This window comes from Podarcis pityusensis (genome assembly GCF_964106645.2).
Source record: "Podarcis pityusensis genome assembly, chromosome: 4".
Taxonomy (NCBI): Eukaryota; Metazoa; Chordata; class Lepidosauria; order Squamata; family Lacertidae; genus Podarcis; species Podarcis pityusensis.
This window is the reverse complement of record NC_138027.1, coordinates 17,168,819-17,195,328: the sequence shown is the minus strand read 5'-3', so window position 1 is coordinate 17,195,328 and position 26,510 is coordinate 17,168,819. Positions and strand designations below refer to the sequence as shown.

Below are 26,510 nucleotides of genomic sequence, written 5' to 3'. Positions count from 1 at the left end.
GCTGTTCCACTAAGAGATGGGGAGAGCTGAATCTCTTTGCCAGGGCCCAGCTAACACCAAAGCTCACCTATGCTCCCTTTCCAAGTCTTGTCTTCTTTCTTCTCCTCGGCCACCTGGTTGCTGGTGAGGGACGTCTGGCGGGAATGAGTTCCAGTGGCTGCAGCAATGGATGGGACCGACCGAGCAGGTCGCAAGCTTGAAGCATCAGTTTTGCCAAGGTCCTTCCTGGACCGCTGCTGAAGCACTTTGATCATGGCATCTTTCTCTATGATTTTTGCATGCAGGTTCTTTATCCTGTTAAAATATGCAGAAAAACATATTCCAGAGATGAGAAGAGGCTTGAAAGGAGGTGGTCTGGTCCCACAACGCTGGTATGACAAATTCAGTTTTAGTACCGGTATCTGTTTAAAGAAGTGCCCAAACTGCAACTGTAGGAGTTTGCAAAGTCTGTTTATCAATGGACATGGTGTATATTTAGTTTCCTGCGTCTGACAGTGAGTGTTTATCGCAGAGGGAGAATATCTGTGGAATCAACCTGATTGCAACATTATAAAATTTGCAGAAATCCGCTCAATTTTCACAGGTTGCAGAAAGCAGGCTTTCCAGGTTCAGAACCTTTAAATTCCTTAGCACAGAGAATGCACAATTAATTTCAATTTAAAATGAATCAAAATGCAAAATTTTCCCAAGTGCTTAATAAGGTAAGAGGAATGCCCTACATACTGTTTTGGATAACCAAACAGTAGCATGTCTGGAACTCAAAACTGCTCCTTCATACACATTGATGGCACCTGTCTGTCTCCAGAGACAATGGAGTGCACCTTCAAACTGCTACATTAGCAGCACCTAAGTGCCCTCCCTGGGGCGCAAGCCTAAGCAGCATGTATGCAAGTCCTGGGCTGCCCAGACAACAAGACCCCTCTCTCGGCCTCACTGATGTGGTCCAAAGGAAAGCAGAGCAATACGTTTGGCACCAGGAGTTGCTAGAAGGAGGCATACAAGACACCATCCAGCTGCCTTAGGGATTCCCCTCTGGATTGGTGTAGGGCAGGGGTCAGCAACCTTTTCCAGCCGTCCCTGGTGGGCCGGACTATATTTTGAAAAAAAAATATGAACGAATTCCTATGCCCCACAAATAACCCAGAGATGCATTTTAAATAAAAGGACAGATTCCTGTGTAAAAACACAGATTCGTGGGCCGTCCGCGGGCCGGATTGAGAAGGCGATTGGGCCGCATCCGGCCCCCAGGCCTTAGGCTGCCTACCCCTGGTGTAGGGTTTACTCCTTAGCCTTTTCTTCTCCTGAAGATATCTCAAAGGCAGCAGAGTTTTCCTTCTCTTGGATGGGCTACCTTCCCAGGTTGCCAAGCCCCATCTGCCCCTCACTTCCCTCTACACATCACCTGCAGAAACCGCCTTCTTGACTGTTGGACCCACTATTGGTTTTGTCCAGTCAATCTGCCGGAGCCTGTCTTTGCTTGCAGGGGAAGTCCGTAACCCACCGAGGGTTTGAGAGCCACTGGCTACTCTCACTTGGTTTAACCGGCCACTCGAAGATGGGTGTGGCTGCTGTTGCACATACATACAGTGGTGCCTCGGGTTACATACGCTTCAGGTTACATATGCTTCAGGTTACAGACTCCGCTAACCCAGAAATAGTACCTTGGGTTAAAAACTTTGCTTCAGGGTGAGAACAGAAATCGTGCTCCGGCGGCGCAGCAGCAGCAGGAGGCCCCATTAGCTAAAGTGGTGCTTCAGGTTAAGAACAGTTTCAGGTTAAGAATGGACCTCCAGAACGAATGAAGTACTTAACCCGAGGTACCACTGTATATATATACCTGGCCTCCACAGTATTGGGTAAAGCATGCTTTTCCTAGAGTCTTCTTTGGGTGCTCATGAGGTCAGAGGGAGAGTCGAGCTGCGCATTCACACTGTGCCTGCCCCTATGTTCCCACTGCCATGCCTTGGCATAGGGCTAACGCGATCGTGTTGAATTGGTGTGCCTGCCAGAATATCAGGACAGTCAAGAGGCTTCAGCGCTGCGGGTGCTCATGTAAATCCCACGGTAGCTACTTGACAGCTGCTCCTTACGTGTATTCCATGTCCTGACACCGTCGGTTGGCTTGCAAAATCTCTTCTTCCTCCTGCCACATGCGGACCTCCAGGGAGCTTTCACTGTAGCTCCCGTTCCGCGAGTGATTAATGGCTGAGGCATCCCTGGCAACGAGAGAGAGAAAGACGGGGGGGGGGGGACCTTCAGTTTTGATTTGGTCAAAAGATAAGGAGCATAAATAATCTTCCTTATACTAGGTCAGAATATTTGCATCTCCAGCCCAATGTTTTCTATTCTGACTGGCAGCTGCTCTCCAGGGGTCTCTGGCAGAGGGCGATCTGTCTCTTGGTCCTTTTAATTGTAGAGGCGTGGGATTGAACATGGAGCCAGAGATGGGCAGAGCTGTCAAAATACAGCTTTTCATAGCTCCACTCTTATGTTCTGTTCTCCACATTTCCACATCGGTTTGCGAGTCTTTTTTTTCTTTTTAAGTCCCCATGAAAATTCATTCACTTGGTGTGCATTTCTCCTATATTGTGAACAACCCTGAGATCTACAGGTGAAGGGTGGTATACTAATTAATTAATTCATTCACATTTGTGTATGCAATTTTGCCTTACTTAGTTATTTACTTAATACCACCTACCATTCACCAGCAAGATCCAGGCAGAGGGCCTTCTCAGTAGTGGCGCCTGCCCTGTGGAACGCCCTCCCACCATCATATTTCAAGGAAATAAACAACTATCTGACTTTTAGAAGACATCTGAAAGCAGCCTTGTTTAGGGAAGTTTTGTATGTTTGATATTTTATCATGTTTTTAATATTCTGTTGTGAGCCACCCAGAGTGGGCGGGGTATAAATAATAAAATTATTATTATTATTATTATTATTATTATTCAGGTCACAAAAATTTAAAATTCAGTATTAAACATAAACAAGTTACATTCACAAGATACAGAAATACACATTTTTGCAAAGCAATTTCCCCTAATATAATGCATTGACTACTGTTAGCACTCCTGTGCACACTTTACCTTTGAACACACTTTTGGAACACAAAATACTCGGCTGAAGAACTGTATTGCAAGATATGGAGAAAGCTGGCTATGTTTTGGTTCGTGTCAACATTTCAGAAAGTGTGTGCTGGGTAAAGGTAAAGGTAAAGGGACCCCTGACCATTAGGTCCAGTCGTGGCCGACTCTGGGGTTGCAGCGCTCATCTCGCTTTATTGGCCGAGGGAGCCGGCGTACAGCTTCCGGGTCATGTGGCCAGCATGACTAAGCTGCAGCACACGGAAACGCCATTTACCTTCCCGCCGGAGTGGTACCTATTTCTCTACTTGCACTTTGAGGTGCTTTCGAACTGCTAGGTTGGCAGGAGCAGGGACCGAGCAACGGGAGCTCACCCCGTCGCGGGGATTCGAACCGCCAACCTTCTGATCGGCAAGTCCTAGGCTCAGTGGTTTAACCCACAGCGCCACCCGCATCCCTAGTGCTGGGTAGGTTTGCCTTTAAATGTAAACTAAATCTAATTACTCTCTCATTACTCTACCTGGAACTTTCTGTATGCTAAGCAGGTACTTGAACACTGAGCTATGTTTTTCCTCCCCACAGTGAGTCATCTGCAACATGAAGCCACAGCAGATTTTTTTGAAAACCAAAATCTGCACCCAACCCAAAATAAAAGCAGTAGAAAAGCAGTAAAGTTTTCCACTAGACAGGACGCGACAGACAGACAGAGGCTATATGCCCACTATAGCAATTTACCACCTGCTTTGCCATGCGGGGCCACCCAAGACGGACTGGTCATAGCCAAGAGTTTAGACTAAATGTGATCCACCTGGAGAAGGAACTGGCAATCCACTCCAGTATTTTGCCAAGAAAACTCCACGGACATAAAAAAGGAGAAGTTTTGAGAAGAAAGTGATAGTTTCCAAGGCATGCTCTGGTTCATGGGGTCACAGAGAGTCGAACACGACTAAGACGACTAAACAACAACAAACAACAAATGGTCATCTATATTCGCCCAAAAAGTCACCCACTATTGGAGAACACCCAGAGCCAAGTCTTTATCCACAGCACCGACTCATCTTCCTGAAGAAGAATTCTGCAGAAGGTAAAGGTAAAGGGACCCCTGACCATTAGGTCCAGTCGTGACCGACTCTAGGGTTGCGGTGCTCATCTCGCTTTACTGGCCGAGGGAGCCGGCGTACAGCTTCCGGGTCATGTGGCCAGCATGACTAAGCCGCTTCTGGCGAACCAGAGCAGCGCATGGAAATGCTGTTTACCTTCCCGCCGGAGCGGTACATATTTATCTACTTGCACTTTGACGTGCTTTCGAACTGCTAGGTTGGCAGGAGCAGGGACCGAGCAATGGGAGCTCACCCTGTTGCAGGGATTCGAACCGCCAACCTTCTGATCGGCAAGTCCTAGGCTCTGTGGTTTAACCCACAGCGCCACCCGCCCCCTTTCTGCAGAATTCAAAGACTATTTGAATAATTTTCCACTATAAAACCCTTTCCTACTCTTTCGGAAGTTCAGGGGCAAATGTGGATCCGTTTGTGACTAAAATGCCACCACTCGCACACAAGACAAGAGGTATCAGCAGGCACGGGAGAATTTTGCAGGAGCACAAGGCATATTTCAAGGAGGGAAAGCCCCCAGGTGGGTGTGGGAGCCTTCAAAGCATCCCAGTGAGGGCCAAGCTTGCTTAAGTGGCCACAAAATGCTGGCTGACTGTTGGAGGAGAAAATGGATATTGTGCGGGTGGCATGGGGTGAAGAGGCCGTGACTAGCTATAACACAAAAAAGAGGCATCCATATGACGGCATTTTGGCTGCATAAACATTATAATTTTAAGGCACATTCCTTCTCTCGAAGAATTCTGGGCATTGTAGCTTACCCATCAGAGTTACAATTCCCAGAAACCCTTCAGAATTCTTTCCAGTAGGGAAATATATTTCTGTTGTGCTTTATAGTGTGTACACAGTTTTTGTTGCAAGTTCCAGTTGCTTATTGTCTACATCAGGGTTCCCCAAACTGTTGTTGGACTACAACTCCCATCATCCCTGACCACTGGTCCTGCTAGCTGGGGATGATGGGAGTTGTAGTCCAAGAACAGCTGGGAGACCCAAGTTTGGGAAACCCTGATCTATATATTGATTTGAGGTTCGAGCCCAATGTACGTTTTCATTTTCTTCTTTTTAGAAAGTCAAACACAAACAATGCTGACAGACTCTTTCTTCCATTAGCCGTTTCCCTACTTTTCTGTGGAAGTTGCCGCTGCGGCGTTCATGGCGAAATGCCGAATGGCACTTTCTTCGAGGTACTTCTGCTCCCACTTGGTCATGTCGGCTTCCAGAGCCAGAATCCTCTCCTCCTTCTCGCGCACCAGTTCCATTAACGCAGGGACGTTGTACTCTGGCAGCGGGGCTGCCTGGTAGCTCCCTTGCCGCTAGAGAAAAGCAAACGAAAACACAGTTAGCAGCGCCCACCAGAAACAAAGCAAAAACAAGAGCCCTGCTGAAGCCAATCAGAGTTTCATCTAGCCCAGCATCATAACTACTATAACACACATGCCACATTCTTATACAGTGTGTAACAATCATAGCTTCCTCCAAGGAATTCTGGGTACTGTAGTCTGTTATAAACGTAAAGGTAAAGGGACCCCTGACCATTAGGTCCAGTCGTGACCGACTCTGAGGTTGCGGCACTCATCTCGCTTTATTGGCCGAGGGAGCCGGCGTACAACTTCCGGGTCATGTGGCCAGCATGACTAAGCCGCTTCTGGCGAACCAGAGCAGCGCACGGAAACGCCGTTTACCTTCCCGCTGGAGTGGTATCTATTTATCTACTTCCATTTTGACGTGCTTTCGAACTGCTAGGTTGGCAGGAGCAGGGACCGAGCAACGGGAGCTCACCCCGTTGCGGGGATTCGAACCGCCAACCGCCAACCTTCTGATCGGCAAGTCCTAGGCTCTGTGGTTTAACCCACAGTGCCACCGGCATCCCGTAGTCTGTTATAGGTGCTGGGAATTGAAGCTCTGTGCGGGGGGGGGGGTCTCCTAACAATTCTTAGCACCCTTAACCATTTTTTGCCATCACCATCCACCCTTGAACAGGAAACCTCAGAGGGGTGGTTACGACAATTTAAAATTGAGTATTAAACAAATCAGTGTCACAGGAATAGGGCGGGTGCTGAAAACACAAATCTCAGGTGTCAGAGACCAGGGTACAGAGGTGCATCTTCCGCATTCACCGAAAGCTGTATAATGAAGGTGCTAGATGCATCTGCGCTGCTAGAACAACTTCTAAAGAGGTTTAACAGGGCTTTAAATGTACACTGTGAATGTGATCAGCAGCACCTTGAAGACTAACCTGTTTATTGTTTATTATACATTTCAATATTTCTCCTGCCTTTCTATATATAGCATCTAAACCTCAGTCTACAGGTGTGTGTGTGTGTGTGTGTATAAGATGGACAAATCAGTCTGTCTATGGCGTGTGCCATTTTCAAATGTGTTCATTGATAGATTGGTTCTGTCACTTTTTTTGCATTAATCTGTGATTACATTTTTAAAAAGAAATCTAAACAAAAACATATACTTAAATTTGCGCGCTGTGGGTTAAACCACAGAGCCTAGGACTTGCCAATCAGAAGGTCGGTGGTTTGAATCCCCGTGACGGGGTGAGCTCCCGTTGCTCAGTCCCAGCTCCTGCCAACCTAGCAGTTTGAAAGCATGTCAAAGTGCAAGTAGATAAATAGGTACCACTCTGGCGGGAAGGTAAACGGCGTTTCCGTGCGCTGCTCTGGTTCGCCAGAAGTGGCTTAGTCATGCTGGCCACATGACCCAGAAGCTGTACGCCGGCTCCCTCGGCCAATAAAGCGAGATGAGCGGCGCAACCCCAGAGTCGGTCACGACTGGACCTAATGGTCAGGGGTCCCTTTACCTTTACCTAAATTTGCATTTTATCACAAAATGCATCTCAAAATACATATTTTATCTCAGTGTATTGTATGCACTTCTACATGCATTTTATCCTAAAATTCATTTCTTTACACGTGGTGCTATTTTATTTTATTTGAGGAGAGAACTGTTTTCCAAAATCTGGAGAAGTGTGAAACCAAAAAAGATGGTTGTTTTTTCCAGTGTGCATTGCAGTGCTTCCAGAAAAGGCGCTTAATATTGCAAGCAAGTTGGATCAGATGTTGGCTGATTCGCGTGTGCCATTGGCACGCGAGTGTCCACATGTTTCTCATGGGAATTCTGCCATTTCCCATCCACACCAGTGGGTGGTGCTTAGTGGAATATTTCCATGTTGTGTCGCTTCCCATCACCACTAAAAGAGGAAGGCAGTCCTTGATATCGTTTAGGTTGTCGTTGTCCTCACTAATGTTATATGCCCTTGTTTTGACAGTTCAGTCACTGATCAGGAAAATATGTGTCTCTTTTTCCCACCCCCCACTGGGATTGAGGAAGAAATGAGGAAACCAATGACTTGGGGACTGGAGAATCTCCACAAGTGGAACTGCACTGATACTATAAAGAAGAAAAGTATCTGCTGGACGTGAACTTGACGTGAACTTGAGAGCAATGTGTCATAGATTTGGATCAGTGTAACCCTGTTCTGTGTCTTTTGTTTGCTGACACTCGGGTCCTACGTCTGATTTGTCCTGGTTTGTGGACATTCCAAAAGAATGCACCAAAACATTTGGTGCATGTAAATTTTACACATTCTGTACTCGCTTTCACTGTAAAATATGCATTTTCTGTTGCTTCGCTGCTTTTATTCCCCGCCCCCATGCACGTTGAATGCATTTTTGTGCAAAATGTGGGTTTTTGTGCATACTTTTGGGGATCAAAACTACACGGCAAAAGCTGAGAACTGTATAATCTGATAGCTGAATTCCAACCGGGAAGCAAGTTTGGGAACATCGAATCAGGTCAGTCTGCTGCAAAAAGTGGGCCAAAGGAATTCCGTCCCATGGACAACAGGAAGTGATAACAAAAAGGTTTTAAATGATTTCCAGACTTTCCTTCTGATATGGGTGGTCAGAACTGGGATCAGGGAGAGCAAGCATTCCGCTGTAGACAAGTACAGTAGTTTTCTTCCTCATTCCACCCCAGTTGCTGAACCACTGTGGTTACTTGAAAGAAAGGACATTTCACATGACTCATTCTCCTGTAAATGCACTTTCTTTGTGCTCCCCTGGCCCAGTAATCCCCCCACCCTGTTCTAACAAAAGGTAGTACATATTAAAATGTAAAGTTAGTTCCCATTTCCTTCAATATTTGAAAGTGGAACTTGATTTTATTTATATACCACAACAGCGTGCATGCCACTTTACAAAAAAACACACAAGAGGACAGACCCCTGCCCTGAGGAACTTACAATCTGAAATCTTACATAGCGGTAACAGAGGAGAAGGAAGGGAAGCAGAGACACAGCTAAGTGGAGAAATAATATGCTTTTTCAGCTGCATGAACTTAGGGCTTGGCTGCAGGCTGAATTTTTGGTGATATGCACCTTAAGCCAAATAAAATTCTTTAAAATCGGCAGACAAACAAGATCAAAGAAATGCCTTTCTGTGCAACTGATTTGGCCATCACAATAAGGGCGATTCCAGACTGCGTCTATTTTTGGGTGGGATTCAATCACAAACTGGCAATTTCGTGTTGCGAATTATAGTTGACTGGGAGGGATTCTTGCACCACAGACCCACTTCCCTAAAAGATCAAACTGCTTGCGGGAAGGAAAGTGATGGGGAAATGGACTGGGCAGAGTGGGGCGATGTTTGCTTTTATGCAATGGCATCCAATTGACTGCAAACAAATCAGGGTGAATGCTCATTGAGCAGGCAAATCAGGATGGGCACTGGATAAACTGGTCACCTGCTGCCTAGGTCAAAACATATCTAAGAAACAGGATTCCAGCTGCTCACACAAGGCATATTTCAATTGGCAAGCATGGGTATTTTTCACTGCATGTAGGTCAGTGTCCCAGCTAAACTACACCAGGAAGAGAAAGTGTGTTACATATAATCTAAAAAGCCGGGGGGGGGGCGGGACACATGAGAAAGTGTTTATGGCTTATGGGGCAAGGCTTGTCTGGGACCTGACAGTCCATAAATAGAAGAGTGTTTAAATAGCTGTTTCAGAATTTGTCTCCCTTGAGTTAATAGGTATCCCATAATCAGAAGATCAGATGCAGTCTCTTCCCTGCACTCAGCACATTTAATAGCATTTTACAAAACAAGGCAAGCTCCTCCTCTAGTCTTCAGCCAGGCCAGTTTGGGCCACAGGCTCTGATCCAGCTACCGTCAGTCATTACAAAGTCCCACAGAAATCAATGGGAAAAGTTCCGCCACACCTCGCTCCACGTCCTATAGCTCTCAGTGGGTCTTTAGTGATGACTAACTTGAGCTGGGTCAATGCCTTTCTCACAAAATGAATTTTTAAAGGGGGGATCAGTGTCCTGGAAATTATTCCCCACCCAATCTTGCAGAGGAAATGATATTCCCATGTGGCTTCACGCCATCCACCCAGAATAGTTGAGGGCATTTGTTGGGGGTTCTCAGTGAAGTTGAAAGCTCTCCTTAGAGCAAACGTCAACAAAACCCAATGTATTAATTTTCCAAACTGGCTTGAAATTTACCAGGACGTGCCAGGGTGCTGTTTTTACACTAGTACATCTGTGCATGAAAATATCCAGAAGGCATCCTCTAAATTCCAATTTGGCAGCTACAACGAGGTCCCCATCAAGTCGTTTGCAGAAAAGCCATGTAATTGAATCAAAGGAGCCGTTTCCCGCAGCCAAGTCATTAAATTGGTAGAATTTAGTTGAATTTGCTCCCACTAAACGAGTCTTGTGAGCTTGTCCTCTGGCAAATGGATTAGTATAAGCCAATGATTGAATAAACACAGGTGGACTCTCATCTCAAGTGGGAGTTTTCCAGTTTCGGCTTTTAACTGAGAGAGTGCCCCTGGGGACTCTTAATGTGGACTTTAAAAAAAATGAGATCTCAGAAAACTGCAACTGCTCAATCCTGGAAAGCTCCATATTTGCAGGAATTTGTGAATAAAACCTAGCTTCTAAGATTTGCATGACTGTGCAAACCACAAGAATCCACCAGATTTTTAATATACCAGAAAGCGACTTCCCACATTTCAAAAGGAATTTGAGCCAAACGACTTTTCCAGATGTCCCTGTGCAAGGACTGGCTCACAGTAGATTTTAGCTTGCTGGATTTTTATGCAAGTTCAAGATGTCATGCTTGCTTCACAGGCCTATGGCTAACAACACAATGACATTGCTGGTTGTTGTTTTAAATTTGTATTTTATGTTCAAAAGCCTTTTCTGCTCAGCCAATGAACGATGTGAAAATTGTAGATAGACAGAAATTCTTTTGCCTGCATAGTACTAGAACTCAAGATCACATGCTACTGATCTGACTGTAGTAGCATTTTGAAGTCCACAGCTCTCCCTAGGAGTTGGATTATTAATATTAAACATGAGCAAAGGACCAAAAAAAAATATTCTAGGCATTGCAGAGATTGTAAAAAGTAAGGCAGCCCCTGCCTACAGGCTCACAACTTACTAGGCATGATACAAGAGGAAAAAAGAACAGGGAGGGAAGAGGAAAGCAAGTATTGGAGCAACAGAGTGGCTAGGGAAACCCAGCCTGATGGGCGGGGTATAAATAAATTATTATTATTATTAGCCAAAATATTAGGTCAAACTGGTCTCTCCCTTGCTGTCATGTCATTCCTGGGAGGCAGGATATGTAGTCTCCCAGTGGTCCTTGAGTTGCCTGCAAAGCACACATTTAAAACATATTTGAAGCATGCCCCCAAAAGAATCATGGGAACTATAGCTTACACCTCACATAACTACAATTCCCAGCACCCTTAGCAAACTATGGTTCCCAGGGTTCTCTGCGGCTAGTGACGAAAGCCGAATTGTGTCTTCCTTCAGATCCGCACTCCCCAGGCAATGGGCTGCCAGCTGAACTTGGCTCCTACTAAACCAACGGGAACTACAGCCAACTGATTTTGGCTACAACCCCTATACCCATGAACAGGGAAACTCGCTGAATTCAACGGGATTTCCTTCTGAGTAGGTCGGCAGAGGACTGTGTGGCTGGTCTGGATCTAACTGTATGGGATCAAATCCAAAAGGTAACACCTGTAATGATACTATCCTACAAAACAACAACGAACAAACCAGCAGCCCAGCAGTGGTGTGGTACCTGCGTGCTACATTTATGGAAGAGACCCCAGCTTGAACTGTGGGCTTTGACACATCACAGGTGTGGTGCGGCGGAGCTTTGGACAGGTATATTTCTGCGAGCACCTTCAGCAATGCCAGACTGGCTCTGCCAGTGTGTCCATAGGGCCCCCAAACCAACTGCTCCTGACCCCGCAAGGTGCAGCGACCGTCGTGTTGGAGGGGGGCAGCACCAACGCAACGGCCGCTGCAGCCGATCTTGATGGCAGGTTGCCATAGGTTTGAACTGAGAGGCACTTTGGGGAGATGCAACACCCCAAGTTCTGTCTCACCTGCTGCATCCTCAGGGATTCCAGCTCTCTCTCCAGCCTGGTGCGCAGGCGGCGCTCCATCTGCTCCCGTTTCTCGTAGGCTGCCTGCAGCTGGGTCAAGGCCTGCTGAAGCTTCTCCACCTTCTCGACGTGAGCTTGCTTCTTGCACAGCTGGAGGGCAGCAGGATTGCCACAGGGGTAACACAGAGACATTAGGAGGAAGAGGAGGGTGACAGCACAGAGCTCGCGCACGGCGGAAAACAGTGTAAGTTTTATGGAGGTTAAGTCCCTGCACCTGGTCACCTCCAGATCTCAGACACCAAGGTGATCCATCTGTCACGGAAGCTTTAGCTGAGATTCCTGCATTGCAGGTAAAAGGTAAAGGTAAAGGGACCCCTGACCATTAGATCTAGTCGTGGATGACTCTGGGGTTGCAGCGCTCATCTCGCTTTATTGGCCGAGGGAGCCGGCGTTCAGCTTCCGGGTCATGTGGCCAGCATGACTAAGCCGCTTCTGGCGAACCAGAGCAGTGCACAGAAACGCCGTTTACCTTCCTGCCGGAGCGGTACCTATTTATCTACTTGCACTTTAACATGCTTTCAAACTGCTATGTTGGCAGGAGCAGCGACCGAGCAACGGGAGCTCACCCCGTCGCAGGGATTCGAACCGCCGACCTTCTGATCGGCAAATCCTAGGCTCTGTGGTTTAACCCACAGCGCCACCCGCGTCCCTCCTGCATTGCAGGAGGTTGGACTAAATGATCCTTGGGACCCCTTCCAACTCTACAATTCTATGTTTGAAGCAAATCCCAAGCGCTGCTGTGCTGCTGCCAGTCAAAGCTTTCAGTCCTAAACTAAAGAGGCTGTTTGTTTGACTCTGTTGTTTACTGCTCTCTCAATATGATAGGAGGCAAGATCCTAAGACTCTAAGCTTTCATTTAAAAAAAAAAATCAAGTTGCCAGACCTCATGACCATGGTGGAAAGATTGACAACTATTCTGTGGGGGGGGGGGGGTAGGGGTTCAGTGACCAGAGAAGGGGGCTTCAGTACTCTACAGATCCCCACCTCTAATCTAACAAAGTTGTTTAAGCCCAACAAATGCCACTAACCTTATTTCTAGTGAACCTCCCAACTTGATCCCCTTAGAATGGTAGTGGACTGCATAATATACCAAAGGTTAAATGCAAAGTACCTCGTTATATAATCCATAAATTGACATAAACCATTCAGACTGATATTTGGTCTATTTGTGTAGCTAATGGTCCCAGCGTTCTCCTGCGAAAATGTCCATGAGTTTTGCTCCTCCAAGTAATTTCAGATTTTGTGCTGATTTGTCAATAATGGTGGCTTGTCACACTCTCTTATATTAGGATGTTTAGGGAGGAGTTTCATATTTCCTTGGTTTCTAGCAACCAAGCATATCATGTGCTGGAACATATTCAGCAGCTGCTGTAAGACAGCAACCCTAAATATACTAACTTGGAAGTAAGCCCCGCTGAGCTCTGCGGCATAGCTTAGAAAACACGGTTAGGATCAGGCTGCAGATGAATGCTAACAGTAAAATGTCTTTGGGCAAAACCGCACCATACATTTAAAGCACTCTTAAACCAGTTTAAACAGCCATGCCTTCTCCCAACAAATCATGGGGACTTTGGTGAGTTTGCCTTCATCGATCCCTCTTCACAGGAAACTCTGGGGATTGTAGCTCTGTGAAGGGAGTAGAGCTCTCCTAGCAACCCTCAGGACCCTTAACAAACTACTGCTCCCAGAATTCTTAGGGTGAAGCCATGAGTGTTTAAAGTGGAGTCATAGAGATTTAAATGCAGAGTGCAGATAGGGCATGTCTGTGAGAGAGAGGGAGAGAGAGAGAAAGAAAAGTGTAGGGCGGTGAACTGAACTGAAGGACAGTCTGGTGTTACCTCCTCTTCTAGCTTGACGACTTTGGCTTGTGCGCCGTTGAGTGCCTGGTCCAGGATTTCGATGTGCCTTCGCTGCTCCTCGCTGGTCAAGCGCAGGGCTGCCAAGTCCATTTCCAGCTTCTCTTTCTCTTTCAAATGCTCTTTGTCTGGAAAGGGAGGCAACGGCCAGCTGCATCAGAAGCGCTCACACACCCAGGAGGAACACTGAACAGAAATAAACTCAAAAAGAGGCAACGTGGTGCATCGGTCATGGCAGGGCTGCAGGACCCTTGTCAGCTAGAGGGCGAGGTTCCAGCCAGATGGGCGGGGTATATAAATAATAATTATTATTATCAATGTGGGTTGACCAATGATGTAACACAGTGTTTCCCAAACTTGGACCTCCAGTTGTTTTGGGACGACAATTCCCATAATCCCTGATGGTCTTGCTAGCTAGGGATGTTGGGAGTTGTAGTCCAAAAACAGCTGGAGGTCCAAGTTTGGGAAACACTGATGTAACACATTCTACACACCAGCCACACAAAAGCCAACACAAAGCTCCCTACCAAGCTCTCCATCCAGGCAAGCGAGAGGCATTATCACAGTTCAAGGACACGATTCAGCCAGGAGAAACTACTCAAGGAAGGCACGAAGCAGGGCACGGACTCAGGCCAGGGTGTCGTTTGCAGAGTCTTTAGGGCCAGGCAAGTAGACCACATCCGGCCTCCAGGTCTGGGGATTCCCTGTTCCTGGGCTAGGGTGTCAGACTAGGACCAGAGAGATCCACATTCAAATCTCTGCTCGGCCACTGGGTCACTGAGTCAAACCCACCTCACAGGGCTCTTGCGAGGAGGGAAGAACCACTTCTGCTACTACCGTGAGCTCCTTGAAAGAAAGGCGAGATATGAATACATAAAGACTTTCAGAGTTTCATTGGGCAGGCTGCAGAGGTGTAGCAAGGCTCCCTTGTTCCCATGGCAAGGAGTGTATCAGTGCACTGACCTCCAACCCTTGCCAAGCCTCCCCCAGAAGTGGAGGAACAGGCCAGGCAAACTCCTAGCTATTCTGAGCCAGAGTGAAGACCCGCAATTTTGCATCTCCCTGGGTTTGTGTCCTAGGTAGGGGCCAACCTGGTCAACCCCTAGACATGCCCCTGGCAGGCTGTCTTACTCCCTGTCATTCATTATGGAACCTATTTGAACTAAGGACCACTATTGCTGTGCACTTGTTCTTTCAGACACCATTTTACGTTTCTTACTTTAGAGCTAGCTGGGTGAGACTTGGAAGCCTTCAGATTAAAGCCCAGCTGCTGCATTTGCCAATATGTCTGTGAAACTACATGGGCTTTTCAATCACCTTAACTGCAGCCTCCTCTGCTGCTGAAAAGCAAAGCTATTTGGCAGCTAGAACTTTAAAATGTATATTTGCTTGATTCTTCGGCATGTAAAGCCCAAGTCTCTCCTTCCATTTTATCATCACAACTACTCCGCAAAATAGGTGAGCACTAAGGCAAGGGAGTGGTACGTGGGTGGCACTGTGGGTTAAACCATAGGGCCTAGGACTTGCCGATCAGACGGTCAGCGGTTCAAATCCCTGCGACAGGGTGAGCTCCCGTTGCTCGGTCCCTGCTCCTGCCAACCTAGCAGTTCAAAAGCACGTCAAAGTGCAAGTAGATAAATAGGTACCGCTCCGGCGGGAAGATAAGGGCATTTCCGTGTGCTGTTCTGGTTCGCCAGAAGCGGCTTAGTCATGCTGGCCACATGATCTGGAAGCTGTACACCAGCTCCCTCGGCCAATAAAGCGAGATGAGTGCCGCAACCCCAGAGTCGGCCACGTGTGGACCTAATGGTCAGGGGTCCCTTTAGCTTTAAGGCAAGGGAGCTGGCTAGGGGCTGAGGAGAGCCCAACAACAACTGGAGGGTCAAAGGCTCCTCATCCCTGGGCTAAGAGAGAACAGCTGGGCCCAAAGTGATCCAATGAGATTCATGGAGAAGTTGCCAAACTGATGCTTTCCTGGTTCAGTCCTGACACACCATTCATTAGATCCCACTGACTCTTAGAAATGTAAGTATCGGTGGGGTATGCTACTCCTCTTTATGCCAGCTGTTGATTCTGAAGATGCTTCGCTAGTACCAACGTCCTTTCCCAGTGGGTGTTGCTGTGCTTTATTTAGCCGTGTGCCATTCAAGTGAGCTTTGCTGCGAGTCACTTAAACGCACAGGAATCCACATCACTTCAGCTGCTGCCAAACATTCCAGAATAGCTCTCATGCCCTGGGAGGGGTTACCAGATAGCCTTTCGCCTGCTCATTCAGCAGTAGACATTTACCCAGAGGCCTCTCGACCTTGACGAAGTGAAAGAACCCTCAACAGGATCACGGCAACACAGCACAGATCCTTAAGATTTTAGAGGCCTGTCCTTGACAGCCCAGGTTCTGCATGCAGACCACGCATCCCCACTGCCTTTAGAGCTTTGTTTTGGACTCTAAAGCGGATGAGCTAAATCCAATGGCAATGTTTCCTTAGGATACAAGACCTAAATGCTCACCCAAGCACGGGTGTTCCTTAGTTTTCATTCTCCCTTCCAAAGACACAACAAACCAAACATAATCTGTGATCGTTTACCAGCCACTCTAGCAAACCAGACTTCCCTTCCACCTCAGTGGCCACGGCTTACATGATACACCCTCAACTCTGGCTAGAGGGATGAGAGTATATAAATAAATTTGACCTGCTTGAGGAGGTCCTGTATACAACTTTTCTTTCTATTCTTGGAAATACTTCTCTCTCCTATTTGTAGCATCTAGCTGTCTGGCCCAGACAAGGTAGGCATGCTAAACATCCCTGCCGTTTTATATGACCCTGTCTCAAGGAACTATCACTGCACACAGGTCGTGAACTGACAGGGCAGTGAAAGTGTCCGCACCAATATTTATAGCGACGCGTGAACAGAAGCGTTGTTCAGTGAATGCTGTGTTACCAGGAGAAACGGTGGAACTTTATGAGACCCAAGCCGGATGCCCAGGACTGTCACAGATACAGACTGACTGACGATAGATAGATAGATAGATAGATAGATAGATAGATAGATGATAGATAGATAGATAGGGGAATATATATTCCTTTATTTATTTAAAAGAATATATTTATATATCTGCCAACAAAGGCCCGTATAGTTAAAGCTATGGTTTTCCCAGTAGTGATGCATGGAAGTGAGAGCTGGACCACAAAGAAGGCTGATCGCCAAAGAATCAATGCTTTTGAATTATGGTGCTGGAGGAGACTCTTGAGAGTCCCATGGACTGCAAGAAGATCAAACCTATCCATTCTGAAGGAAATCAGCCCTGAGTGCTCACTGGAAGGACAGATCGTGAAGCTGAGGCTCCAATACTTTGGCCACCTCATGAGAAGAGAAGACTCCCTGGAAAAGACCCTGATGTTGGGAAAGATGGAGGGCACAAGGAGAAGGGGACGACAGAGGACGAGATGCTTGGACAGTGTTTTCGAAGCTACCAGCATGAGTTTGACCAAGCTGCGGGAGGCAGTGGAAGACAGGAGTGCCTGGCGTGCTCTGGTCCATGGGGTCACGAAGACTCGGACACGACTAAACAACAACAACATTTATATATTTAAAGGAATATATATATATGTTCTCTCTCTCTATATATATATTTCTGTGTATGTGTATGTGTGTGTGTGTATATATATATATATATGAAAGAAATTAAAAGTTTTGGATCCTGTGTCCATTTCTAGCCACCAGCGGCACCCCTCTGCTGGCAAGGGAGGGCCCAAACAGTGCCCGTCTTCTCCTGGGGTGATACCCTTTGCAGAGTTCTCTATTGGGCTCCTGCCCACTTCCGTCACACCAGTCACCAGAGAGGTTGGGTCGTGACGGGTTTGGACTGGGCTGCGTGCTTCTACATGGCCTCCTTAGTTCTCCTGGTCCCCTCCTACCTCTCTCTCTCGATGGCTGCAGCAGCAGCAGTGGCCACAGCGGTGGAGGCTGCTGAGTGTTTGGCTGGGGTGTGTGAGTGGCTCCACTGTGTTCTGTTCTCTGGACCTGTTTGATTGCCACCAGGGCAATCCCAGTCCCGGTGGACCTGAGGTCATCGGGGAGGGGGTTGGGGGCTCTGCTCAGCCCTTTTAATTTTTGCATTGGGTGCCCCGGCTCCCCCCGTTTACAGTAACAGCAGCGTTGGCAGTGCAGGGACCGGCCAAAGAACCCTGTTGGTGCTGGTGGTCCCTATGAGCTTAGTGCGGCCATGGCTACTCATCTGTCATGGATGCTTTAGTTGAGATTCCTGAATTGCAGTGGGGTTGGACTAGATGACCCTTGGATTCTCTTCCAACTCTATGATTTCATATAGGGTGCAAGGGGGGGACAATGGGGAAATGGGTAGCAGAATGAGGCAGAGAGACAGACAAAGGGAGCGCCCAGTCACTTTTGGTTCTGGAACACCCCCAACTACCTCCGGCTCTGGCCCTGCCCACCCTAAGAATATGGCCCTTGACAAGACTGCCCTCAAGGTTAAGAAGAAGAAGAAGAGTTTGGATTTGATATCCCGCTTTATCACTACCCTAGGGAGTCTCAAAGTGGCTAACAATCTCCTTTCCCTTCCTCCCCCACAACAAACACTCTGTGAGGTGAGTGGGGCTAAGAGACTTCAGAGAAGTGTGACTGGCCCAAGGTCACCCAGCAGCTGCATGTGGAGGAGCGGAGAAGCGAACCCGGTTCCCCAGATTATGAGTCCACCGCTCTTAACCACTACACCACACTGGCCCTCAATGCAGCCCTCTGCAGAAAAAGGGACTACCTGGACCTGCCTTTTTTACAGTCTTCTCTGGACAGCAAAAGGCGGCTTGTTAAGCACTTGAAATGCCAGTTTAGGTGACTCAGAGCTGTCCTCCACAGAGTAGCTGATGGAGGGCTGTAGCCTAGAGTTATGTGAGGGTGTTATCAAGGCTGCACAACGTGGTGCCTGAACCCCTGGCATAGACCTAATGGGCCCCTGTTGTACGTCGCCATCGGTCCTTCCTAGCCCTGAAACCTGAGCTCCTTTCATGGAAAAGAACCAGGATTAGTCATAGTCACATTCAGTTTATTTATACACTGCATTTTCTGAAAGGTATTTGTGCTCAAAGAGGTTCACAGATAACAAACAATCTAAACACAATGGTGCAATAACCATAATGCACAACAAGAATTGCTGCCAATACATTTATATTTTTAGGACCCACCTCATTTCTGTGATTGTGAGTTGCTTTCAATTGTTTTTAACACTGTGTTTTAATTGTCCTACCACCTTCAGTGGTGCTGGAGGAGACTCTTGAGAGTCCCATGGACTGCAAGAAGATCAAACCTATCCATTCTGAAGGAAATCAGCCCTGAGTGCTCACTGGAAGGACAGATCCTGAAGCTGAGGCTCCAATACTTTGGCCACCTCATGAGAAGAGAAGGCTCCCTGGAAAAGACCCTGATGTTGGGAAAGATGGAGGGCACAAGGAGAAGGGGACGACAGAGGACGAGATGCTTGGACAGTGTTCTCGAAGCTACCAGCGTGAGTTTGACCAAACTGCGGGAGGCAGTGGAAGACAGAAGTGCCTGGCATGCTCTGGTCCATGGGGTCACGAAGAGTCGGACAGGACTAAACAACAACCGCCTTCAGGCGAAGGACAGGTAATTTATAACAACAGCAACCTAACACTGAACAGTTACAGATAGGTAGCCGTGTTGGTCTGCCATAGTCAAAATAAAAAAAATCCTTCCAGTAGCACCTTTAAGACCAACTAAGTTAGTTTAAGACCAACTTTAAGACCAACTAAGTCCTTTAAGACCAACTAAGACCAACTAAGAACTAACTTAGTTGGTCTTAAAGGTGCTACTGGAAGGATTTTTTTTATTTTGACTAACACTGAACAGCTCATTTGAAACAGGGGTGGGCAGACTTCGGGATACTTAAATCTACTTGTTCATTGACCAGAACACCAAGATCTAACAATTAGAGCTGGGCACAAGAGACATACAGATAGAATTACAGAACAAGAGTGCTTCTGGGCATATTCTTAGCCTGAAGGTTTGTTTTCAATATCAGAACTAACTGAACTGAACTCACAGTCATTTAAATTCCATTCCTAGTTAGGTTCCTCCCCCCCCCCCCCCATTTCAGCAGCTTAATTTAGGTAGGCAAATACATTTTGTTGTGACTATTAATCTATTTCTTCTAATATAATGCATTTTCAGGTGTTATTCTCACTAATATATGCATTTCCATGTACATTTTCCCCTAATAGTACAAAATGGTTGCAGAACAGAATTGCAAACTTCAAAAAAGTGTGAATTTCAAAGACTACCCATGCTTCAGTTCACTTATTACTTCAAGATGCGCGAATTAGGTCGTTTCTCATTTTAAATGCAAACAAACCTAAGTTTCTTCTCCATCCCTAGACATGTGAACAAATCCCTGAGAAGTGGTTCCCTCAGAGCTGTGGTACGAAATATCCTTTTGAAGGCCTGTTCAAAACTCATGAAACAAAGGGCCTTGTTCTCCTTTTATTTGTACCTGTGTGAATTCAGAATTATCCCAAAAGGAGAGAAGAATTCCATTTCACTATGAAGCATATTTCTCTTGAGACTTTGCCCTGACATCAACATATTTATTTAAATTTCCCCCTTGACCACCACCTACCACTAACTCCAACGAAGCAACACGGTAAAACAAGTCTGCTAGAAAGAAACCAGCCTCCAACTTTAAAAAAACTGCTAAAAACATAGCACAAACAAACACTTCTTCCATTCTCTGACAAACCACACATAGTGAACATGCATATCTCCGCTATAGATCAATGTGGTACTCACTCTGAGAGGCATAAAGACCCTCTGTTGCCTTATCTTCGTTCCCATCAAACTCTCTGCTGGCTAGCTGCCTGTTGGCAGTCTCCAAGCGCTCTACACAGAGAAGGGGAAACAGCTTAAGAATAAACATATACATATGGCCAACCTCAGAGAATAAAGAGACCTGCCAGATGTACCATGATATAAAAAGAATCTTGGGAAAGGGAAGCCAGCTATACAATAAAGAAAGAAATGGAGATCATCCTGAAAAACAGGGAAGGCCAGCCTGCATTTCCACCCCCCAAAGGAGAGACTCTGTTCTGTAGGGTCTTGGTCTGGGGGCCAAAAGTGTATTTCTCTACACAAACTTCCCTATGGATGCTAATGTTCCCTCATAGGGTTGGTGCTCTCTAGCAGTCCTGGTTATGAAACACCATGCAAAATCCAAACAATTTGAATATTAAAATATGGACTCTCACTCTTTTGTTTTTTAAAAACTTTGGGGGTTTTTATTCTTTTACTTGTAACTGAAGCTGTTAAAATTTGGTAGCAACACCTGAGCAAATTGAAATTGATGAAATTGATTTGCAGGGGGAGTTGGACTTTTATAAAAAAGAACAGCCCTTGTATTCTATCAGGGACTTTGTTATAACATAATTCCAAAGTGATATATAAAGCCAAGGAGGACCAACAGAAGGTCCAGAAACACCTGGTTTACAATCCTGGCTTGTTTCCTTAATCTGTATTTCCCCACTCTGTTGCCCACCAGATGTTCTTCGACAACGACAGCCCATCACTGCTCAGCACCGGCATGCTAGCTGAGGCTGATGTGAGTAAGGAGGGGATGGGGCAGCCGCCTGGGGAAACCAGAGTTCTCAGTTTCAATAAAACAGCAGACAACTGAAGTCAACTGAAAACGGGAGCAAAGATTTTCAATCTCGTGGCTGTACAAAGAGTGCAAGGCTTGCTCAGGCTTGTTCCTGTAGTGTGGCAGTAAACTGTGGTTAGGCATTGTGTCTGAAGCAGGGTTGCGGCAGCCATTGAGGGCACCCCATTCCACATAATTTAAGGTGGGCAGGGAGAGAGACTTAAGTAAAATTTTTCAACCAGGTCCAGGAATATATATATACTGTATTTTTCGCTCTATAAGACGCACCTAGTTTTAGAGGAGGAGAACAAGAAAAAAAATATTCTCTCCCTCTCTGCGCAGCGCCTCTCCAGCAAAGCGGGAGGAGAAACGGAAAGGGCTCTGTTTCTCCTGCCGCTTCGCTGAAGGAGTGCTGCACAAAGAGGGAAAGGTGTGCAGCGCCTCTCCAGCGAAGTGAAGTCAGAACAGCAAGAGGGATCGCTGCGCAGTGAAAGCAGCGATCCCTCTTGCTGTTCTGGCTTCTGGGATAGCTGCACAGCCTGCATTCGCTCCATAAGACGCACAAACATTTCCCCCTACTTTTTAGGAGGGAAAAAGTGCATCTTATAGAGCGAAAAATACGGTCTTTTTTAATGGCTCTACCAACAATAACCTCTAAACGTTGTTACAGGAAAACAGTTTGCTCGGTTAGAATCTCTGACATGGCCATCTGGAATTTGATAGTTCAGGAACGAAACAGAAATGCAATGGGAGGGGAATGCAAAGACCTTTCGTAAAAAGAACATACCACGTAAGGCCCTGTTGAAATCATGGAGACGCCGGATTTCACTTTCCAGCTTGTTACGCATGGCCTTGTCCAGCGATTCCCTCTTGGTGGTGGTCTTCACCAAGTCCTCATAGGCTTCTGAAATCCTCTGAATTTCTATTTCAAACTGAAAAGTTTGGAGGAGAGAGAGAGAGTGAGAGAGAATAAGGGAGAGCATACAACTTTCCATTAAAAGCTGGGCAGCGATGCATGTCAATCATTGACTCGAAACTTTTGAAAGAGAGGTTTGTGCAGTGGCCAGAAGTGTGTGCCAACTTTCACACTAGCACTGTGCCGCAGGAAGAATTCTCCTACAATGATGCCAAAAATACAATTCCTCCACAGGCATTAATAATCCTACTGCAGCTGAAGGAAACCAGCTCCCCAGCCATCACAGAAGAAAGCGACTACAGCAATGGAAGAGGACGCAGCTCAGTGGTACAGCTCATGCTATCCAGCAGGCAGACCCAGGTTTAAATTCTCAGCAACTCTATGGAGAGCCATTGCTGGTCATGGGAATTCTACCAAGTCAAGCAGTTCCCCCAACTTACATCACATCATATTATCCAGTATTTATATACCACTATTCACTTTTTGGGGAAGCAGGTGGCGCTCTGGGTTAAACCACAGAGCCTAGGACTTGCTGACCAGAAGGTTGGCGGTTCGAATCCCCGCAACGGGCTGAGCTCCCGTTACTCGGTCCCTGCTCCTGCCAACCTAGCAATTCGAAAGTATGCAGTGCAAGTAGATAAATAGGCACCGCTCCAGTGGGAAGGTAAATGGCATTTCCGTGCGCTGCTCTGGTTCGCCAGAAGCGGCTTAGTCATGCTGGCCACATGACCCAGAAGCTGTACGCCGACTCCCTCGGCCAGTAAAGCAAGATGAGCACCACAACCCGAGTCAGCCACAACTGAACTTAATGGTCAGGGGTCCCTTTACCTTTACCTATTCACTTTTTGTTGTTGCTAGGCATGCAAATACCTATTGGTGTTATGGACTGCACCGAAATGACCTCTCTGAGCTGCAAGCCTGGGCAGTGTGTCTAGAGGTCCTGGGCTGCCCAGACAACAAGACCCCCTCTCGGCCTCGCTGATGTGGTCTAAAGGAAAACAGAGCAATCCGTTTGGCACCAGCTTGGCTGCAGGAGCTATACAAGACACCTCCCAACTGCCTTAAGTGCTCCTTAGCTGTTTCTTCTCCCAAGGCTGTCCTGCAAGGGACATCAAAGCAGTATACACAGTGAAATATCCCACTTTCCTTCCATCATGGAATGCAAAGCAGCACTCACATGGTTCCCATGCAGTCTCCCATCCAAGCACTGGCCAGACCTGGACCTACTTAGGTAGCAGCCTCATGTGCCTTCAGACCATGCTATTGAATTGTACCTTTACTGGGTCCCACACCGCTGCACTATGTAAGTTCCAATTTAGACGTGTCCCTAAATTTATCATATTCTGGACCAAACCAGGCAGTGCTGTTCATCCCAATCAGCAAGTGGCGCAGGACACTTTTCTTGTGTCACCCAAGAGGATCAAGACGCAAAGCCCAGTCCCACTCAACCACACCACGCACCTTCTGGAGTTTGTCTGCTTTCTCATAGTAGCCCTCCAGCTCCTTCTGCAGGGCCTCGTTGTCGTCGGAGAGCATCTCCACCATCTGCTGGGCTCGCTGGACTATAGTGAAGGCATCTGGTGGGAGCGGCTGCTCCTGCTGCTGGCTCGGCGGAGTTGCAGGAAGGGACTGAGATGCCATGGTCATCGAGAGGGGCGGCAAAGAGGCAGAGTGCAGTGGGCCAGTAAGAGAGGAGGCCTGTGAGGACATCGGGCTGTGCTGCTGTTGCAGGGATGGAAAAGATGACTGGCACTGACGGCTGTATGGGAGGGGGAAACAGATGAGTGGTGGGAACAGATTAATCGGATCATCGGCAGTGTGAGCAGTCAGTCTGCCAGAAGTGACTGCTTATTGGTGCTTAGTATCCCATACATGAATGGGACGCAGGTGGCGCTGTGGGTTAAACCACAGAGCCTAGGGCTTGCCGATCAGAAGGTCGGTGGTTCGAATCCCCACAGCGGGGTGAGCTCCCGTTACTCGGTCCCTGCTCCTGCCAACCTAGCAATTCGAAAGTATGCAGTGCAAGTAGATAAATAGGCACCGCTCCAGTGGGAAGGTAAATGGCATTTCCGTGCGCTGCTCTGGTTCGCCAGAAGCGGCTTAGTCATGCTGGCCACATGACCCAGAAGCTGTACGCCGACTCCCTCGGCCAGTAAAGCGAGATGAGCACCACAACCCCAGAGTCGTCCATGACTGGACCTAACAGTCAGGGGTCCCTTTACCTTTACCTTTATCCCATTCATGAACAGTGAAACACTTTCCCCAAGTGCGGATTTTTATGTAGCCAAAACAGTACCACCTGCACACAAGAGGGAGGTATCAGCAGACTTTTAAAGAGGTTCAAAAGGAATTCTGAGGGGCGGGGAGGAGAGAACAGCCCAATGAAGACTGAGCATGCTGGGCGTCCCCAGGATTCTGTTGGGGGCAAGGGATGGGAAAGGGTGGAAGTAGTGGATGGGAGCACTCCATGCTGCAACATTTTGTTGCAAGCCCCACCAGTTATAATAATATTAGTTACCAATATAACTTGACACCTTTATAGCACTAAGTATGTACGGAGTAACTTTGTTTTTTTAAGGAAAAGTCTCTGCCCCAAGGACTTTACAATCCAACTTCCAGTAGTTGGAGAGACAACAAAGCAGAGGGTAAGGAAAGGGAGAGGTCAGCATGGGACAAATATGGGGAAAGGTGTTAGTTGCAGACAATGGAGGAAACGCAAAAGAGCAGGAGGCGACTTTCTCTCAAGTTCTCTATCCAGAAATACTGAATTCTGGGAAATCTTACTGACCACTAGGAAAGCTTATTCAGCAAAATTTGTCTGGCAGCTGAAATTTCAGCGGGAATTTGCCAAACTATTTTCAAGCCTGTCTCTGCAACAACAGGCAGCAAATGGTGGGTTTTTTGGGGGGGAGGGGGGTTTAAGAACGCTGAGGGAACTAAATTCCACAACATGTGGTTGAGTACACAGTATACCTTTAAAACACATTTGAAGGACATTCTTTGCCTCAAAGGATTCTGGGCACGGTAGTTTACACCTCATAGAGTTACAATTCCCAGCAAGCCTTAACAAACCAAAGTGCCCATAATTCTCTGATGGGGATATGTGCTTCAAATATCTTTTAAAGGTATAACTGTGCATGCAGCCACTTTATCTGCAATCATGTGGAAACACAAGCAAGCACAGTCCTGCTCCTAGCTAGAAGAACGGAACCCGGCCTTGTGCTCGGCACTAAATAGGGGACTGTGTTCTGCATAGGTTGGGCTGAAATAGTCATGGCCTCATGCGAACATGCCAGCGAACCTTTCTTTGAGGTTTGTATTGCTCCTTTAGATGTGCAGCTGTTAAACATGTTCCTCTTCGGGATGAATAGTGCCTCTTCCCCTGTTTACAAACCACATTTGTCCCAGATCTGCCTTTGAAGCCTTTCCATCAGATTGTATATATAAACTGCTAAGTGCAGAGTCTCAGCCTGTCCGTACAAGGCGACTGACACACCTCACCATAACAAGCCAACCCATTTTAGAAAGACCTAACTCTCCCCACCAGCAAATAGCCAGTCTCTCTCACCAGCAAAAAGACATCCAGCAAATAGCCAGTCTCATTCAACAGCTTATTTTTAAACAACTAACCCTGAACCAAGTAAGAAGCAGCATTTCCATTGTAAAGGTTTTCTTTTTTTAATATAATCCTCCATTGCCATTTGCTGCTTGCCTAGGGTGAGTTGCCAGTTCACCTAGGTGAGCAGCTGAATGGAAATCACGCAAGGTTCAGTGTCATACTGCTTTCCCCCGCGTTGACTGGCACCCCTTGTAGGTCAAAACAGCTGTGGAGGTCCTTGAATCAGACTGCAGCTGCAGAGACAGGCTAGTGGTGATTTGATATAAATCACCTGATATAAATTTCCTGATATAAATCACCTCCGGATGCTACTAATAGACCTACCCCCCTCCCACCCAAAATATAGGAAGTTGTTTGATTCTAGGTCAGATAATTTTTCCCACTAGCCCAGTATTGACTTCTCTGACAAACAGAGACTCTCTAGTAAGTCAGGCAGAGAAGACTACACTCAGTGCTATTTTTCTGCGGGGGAAGAGGTGCTGGAACTGACCATGAACACCTCCCTCATTCTCTCAGAGGTGCCAGAACTGAGTTCCAGCTGAAGAAAAAAAGAGCCCTGGATCTACTACCATCTGGTGTGAGGAACCTTTGGCCCTCCAGATTTTGCTGAACTACAACTCCCATCATCCCTGTCCATGCTTGTTGAGGCTGATGGGACTTCCAAGCCAGCAATATTTTGTGGGCCAAAGCGTCCCACACCTGACCCAGCTACAGTGGTACCTCGGGTTACATACTGTCAGAGTTGCTTCCAGATCCTAGCTCACAGAGGATCACGCTAGCCAGCG

The 26,510-nt window shown here is 47.0% G+C and overlaps 1 protein-coding gene across 7 annotated transcripts in view; it reads right to left on the bottom strand.

The window, feature by feature from the left end:
- The window catches only part of AMOTL1 (angiomotin like 1), an 83,488-nt gene that overhangs the window by 7,497 nt on the left and 49,481 nt on the right, over positions 1–26,510 (bottom strand). For all 7 annotated transcript variants that reach the window (XM_081001845.1, XM_081001846.1, XM_081001849.1 and 4 more), the window contains 8 exons: positions 23,568–23,865; positions 21,978–22,122; positions 20,347–20,436; positions 13,510–13,655; positions 11,612–11,761; positions 5,315–5,505; positions 2,091–2,216; positions 68–294 (listed from right to left, as the gene is read on the bottom strand). In XM_081001845.1, the coding sequence (XP_080857971.1) occupies positions 68–294; positions 2,091–2,216; positions 5,315–5,505; positions 11,612–11,761; positions 13,510–13,655; positions 20,347–20,436; positions 21,978–22,122; positions 23,568–23,865 (1,373 nt within the window). The remainder of the gene's footprint in view (positions 1–67; positions 295–2,090; positions 2,217–5,314; positions 5,506–11,611; positions 11,762–13,509; positions 13,656–20,346; positions 20,437–21,977; positions 22,123–23,567; positions 23,866–26,510) is intronic.